The 3,784-nt window shown below is 34.0% G+C and overlaps 1 protein-coding gene across 1 annotated transcript; it reads left to right on the top strand.

Annotated features, from left to right (window-relative positions):
• Positions 1-541: 541 nt before the first annotated feature.
• LOC133196083 (uncharacterized) lies at positions 542-1,180 on the top strand (the record flags this gene model as incomplete). The annotated part of the gene is made up of 1 exon (XM_061332025.1): positions 542-1,180. A coding segment is annotated over one exon (639 nt), but the record flags the coding sequence as incomplete, so codon positions are not given.
• Positions 1,181-3,784: the final 2,604 nt, after the last annotated feature.

The following is a 3,784-nucleotide window of genomic DNA, read 5'->3' as shown; positions in this document are numbered from 1 at the left end:
TATCATAGATACCTTGCCATACGTGGCACATTCTTTATATGAGGCGACATTATTTCAATGTGCCTATTCAGTAGCATTTTTTGCATTGCTTAGAGTCAGTGCAGTGGTTGACCTTTAATTTGATAGTGTTCAATTGTTAGAAGACTATGTTACTCTCCTGATTAAATGTTCCAAAAATGATCAAATTCACAGGGGTTCATCAGTAAAAGTCCCAAAGCATGCCCAGTCATTAATTTTGTTTACATTACTGCAAAAATTTCTTGCAATGCGGCAGACAATTTTATCAACTAAATTCTTTGTTCATTTCAACTCCAAACCTTTGACTCATTATCAGTTTTCAACAATGCTCAATAAATGTTTATCATTTTTAAATATAAACACCTCTGTTTTTAAATCTCATTCCTTTAGGATTGGTGGGGCCACACATCTTTATTTAAATGGTATGAGCAAAGCTGAAATCAAAACCATTGGCAGATGGAGTTCCGCTGCCTATAAGTCATACATAAGTCCAATTGTTTAAAAGTTTGATAAAGAATTGTAAAAAATTGTTTCAGATTACATATGGATCATTGGATCATCATTGATTTATTGGGCTCAGAAATATGCTCAACAGAGAGCGAATAGCAACCTTGGATTTGAATCGTATAGGATAATTTGGCATGGAATAAGGGGTATGGTTTGGTCTCAGTTTTATCCAACGATCCAAAAGAAGTTAAAAAATAACAACCCCCCAACAGTCCTCGTAATATATTGTGGTGGCAATGATATTGGCAATCCACATAGTACTTTAAAGGGCTTACAAATGTACATGAAATCTACCATCGTAAATATTTCACAATTAATGCCAAAGACAATTATTGTTTGGTCTCATATCTTACCACGAAGTAATTGGACCTTGTGTCTTTCTAACAAAGATGGAGAAAATTGGAGAAGAAGAATTAATTCTGCCCTCGCTACATTTGTTGTTAAGAAAGCATGTGGGGCCTCCATTAAATATCCCGATATTTTAATTAGACATGTATCCCTTTTCCGCAAAGATGGTATACACTTATCAGACTTGGGTAATGACATATTTGTAAATTCTGTAAGAAATGCTCTTGGGCTGTTTTTGTCATCTACTGACAGATTTTATCCTACTACTACTACTACTAAAGACTTGTCATGGTCAAATCTTGAATAGTTGTGATGTTGAATATTTGCAAATGAATTGTGTATGACTAATTGTTGAATATAAAATTGATATTGTATGGATGTATGCAAAATTGAGATTTGTTGGCGGATATCCCACAAAAGTTTGTTTTGTGGTTCATTTGGCAGATATTTGCATAGAATGCCACCTCCATGGGGTACTGTTTTCTCCAGGTCCCTTGGGTCAAGGTGGTATTTCTACTGCTTTGAGTTGTTTGTGTATATGCTGCTATATCGATTTGAAGATCGGCGCATATTTTGTTGTTTTGTTAATAGATGTGAATAAATGGCCATGACAAGCACGCCAAACATTAATTATTAGTTATGTCTTAATTAGGTAAGGCCAGTAAGGTCTTTAGATAATTATCAAATTTCTTATAAATTCTATTTTTTTGTCCTTCAATGGTAAAGAATAATGATTTGTAAGGCGCGCCTTGGTGTCTAAAAATAATAAAGTTTATCTTCTCTGGATAAACTAGGTTATTTGAGCACATATTTTCTCTCTATAGTAAGAACGATAACTCGTACTTTTCACAATTATGCAACTGGGCATGCTCAAGGGTAACTTCCTTTTCCTGCTGAACAAGAAGGCTGCTAGGTGCCAGAAATTTAACTCAAAGAACCCTCCCACCCTCTCCAAGTTATAACTTGTGCGGAAAAGCTTGGCCTTAAAATTTGGTGTTTTTTAACCTTATATAATGTATGTACTGCTAGGCTAGTTAAGCATTGTTCAAGATTTACATGTTTGCAATATTTGTAGAACAGAAATTTTGGGGTTTTTTCAAATTTATATTTTCAGCGTCATGGACCATTACATTGATTGATCATGTGCATATCAACAGAGACTGAAGCTGGAACCGATGATTATGCGCCAGTGCTGTAAAAAATTATGTTTTGTGACGATATAAAGACAATATTAATGGCAGAATTTTGCATAGAATGCCACCTCCATGGGGCACTGTTTTCTCCAGGTCCCTTGGGTCAAGGTGGTATTTCTACTGCTTGAAGTTGTTTGTGTATATGCTGCTATATCGATTTGAAGATCGGCGCATATTTTGTTGTTTTGTTAATAGATGTGAATAAATGGCCATGACAAGCACGCCAAACATTAATTATTAGTTATGTCTTTATTAGGTAAGGTCAGTAAGGTCTTTAGGATAATTATCAAATTTCTTATAAATTCTATTTATTTGTCCTTCAATGGTAAAAAATAATGATTTGTAAGGGGCACCTTGACGTCTAAAAATAACAAAGATGTTTGTATCTTGTTCAAAGATTTATTAAAACACCGTGATCGTATAGATTTGTAATGATCATAATTCCTGGAATGTCATCAGAATAGACCAACGCACTTGATATAACAAAAGTTTTTTTAGTCCAAAATATTCTAGAAGAGCTGAGAACTAGAACCCAAAGGTAAGAAAAGTCCAAAAATGATTCCCAAAGGAGTCAAAAGAATAAAAAAACAAAGGAATGCTGTTTTCCGGCAAACAGGGTATTTTATGCTTAGAGGGTATTCATGATCCCGGATATAAAAGTACACCTTACTGGCTGCCTTGCCATTGCCTTGCCACCCACCCTTGTACGTAGTTCTGTCCGTTGACCAATGAACCCCAACATGGCACCACCCTCTAATCAAGATATACCTACATTGGTATTATTTATTGGCTCAATCCCCATCTCTGCACCACAGGAGTTCTAGCCCCGAGCTCTTTTACTTGTCTACTTCCGTTCAAATTTTTTCGATGGGCTTGATTGGTCTATTCTGATCAATCCCATTACAAAAGAATTTACAAAATTATACTTCATTGTACCAACATCAAAATCCAATTTGTTTTAACAAGATGATTATAGTTCATGATGTTAAAGTCTCTTTCCATTTATAATGTCACTGCATGTGGTACACTATTAATGTCCATCCTTGTTTAATAAACTTTTATTTTATTTTACCGTCTCTAATAAGTTCACTATTAATAACTAAAATGATTATGATATGAATATAATCCAAGTTTAAAATGTTCAAATAAAATGTCCCTTCTAAATCCTATATGTTTACAATTATCCTTCACTGACTGAGAAATGATTTTTTTTTTTTTAAAAATCCCATCTTTGCTTTTTCATGTCTGCTTTTTTATGAGAGAGAGAGAAAAGGAGGAAAAATCTCACTATTTCTATTATATCTAAGTACTTCCAAGTAAGCATAAAAAGACGGGTTTTTTTTCCTTTTACAATTCATTATATATTGCTTTGCAATTAGAGTAATTATGTTCAACCTTCTGAAAGCAGTTTCACTAGAATTGTTATATCTAAATATAATTTCTTCGGGAGTAACTGACTGTTGAAATCCTTGTTTCATCAACTTATTTGTCAACATCTTGCCGCATTTCAGTAAATGGTTCGTACATAGAGCACGCTCTTGCGTATCGAATCAACTGAGAGACATGAACTCCATATGCAGATGATAAGGATATATTGCTGCATAAATATGGGTCGTTGACGATAAAAAAATGATATCATGTTTATAATCACGTTTTTTTGTTAGGTTACCACTAACTTCGTCTTCTAGTAAAGTATCCAAATATGAATCTGGGCACAT

This window comes from Saccostrea echinata, unplaced genomic scaffold (genome assembly GCF_033153115.1).
Source record: "Saccostrea echinata isolate AGI-Se365-2 ecotype Australia unplaced genomic scaffold, CSIRO_AGI_Sech_v1 ptg000030l, whole genome shotgun sequence".
NCBI classification, from domain to species: Eukaryota; Metazoa; Mollusca; class Bivalvia; order Ostreida; family Ostreidae; genus Saccostrea; species Saccostrea echinata.
This window is presented reverse-complemented; position numbering and strand designations above follow the sequence as displayed.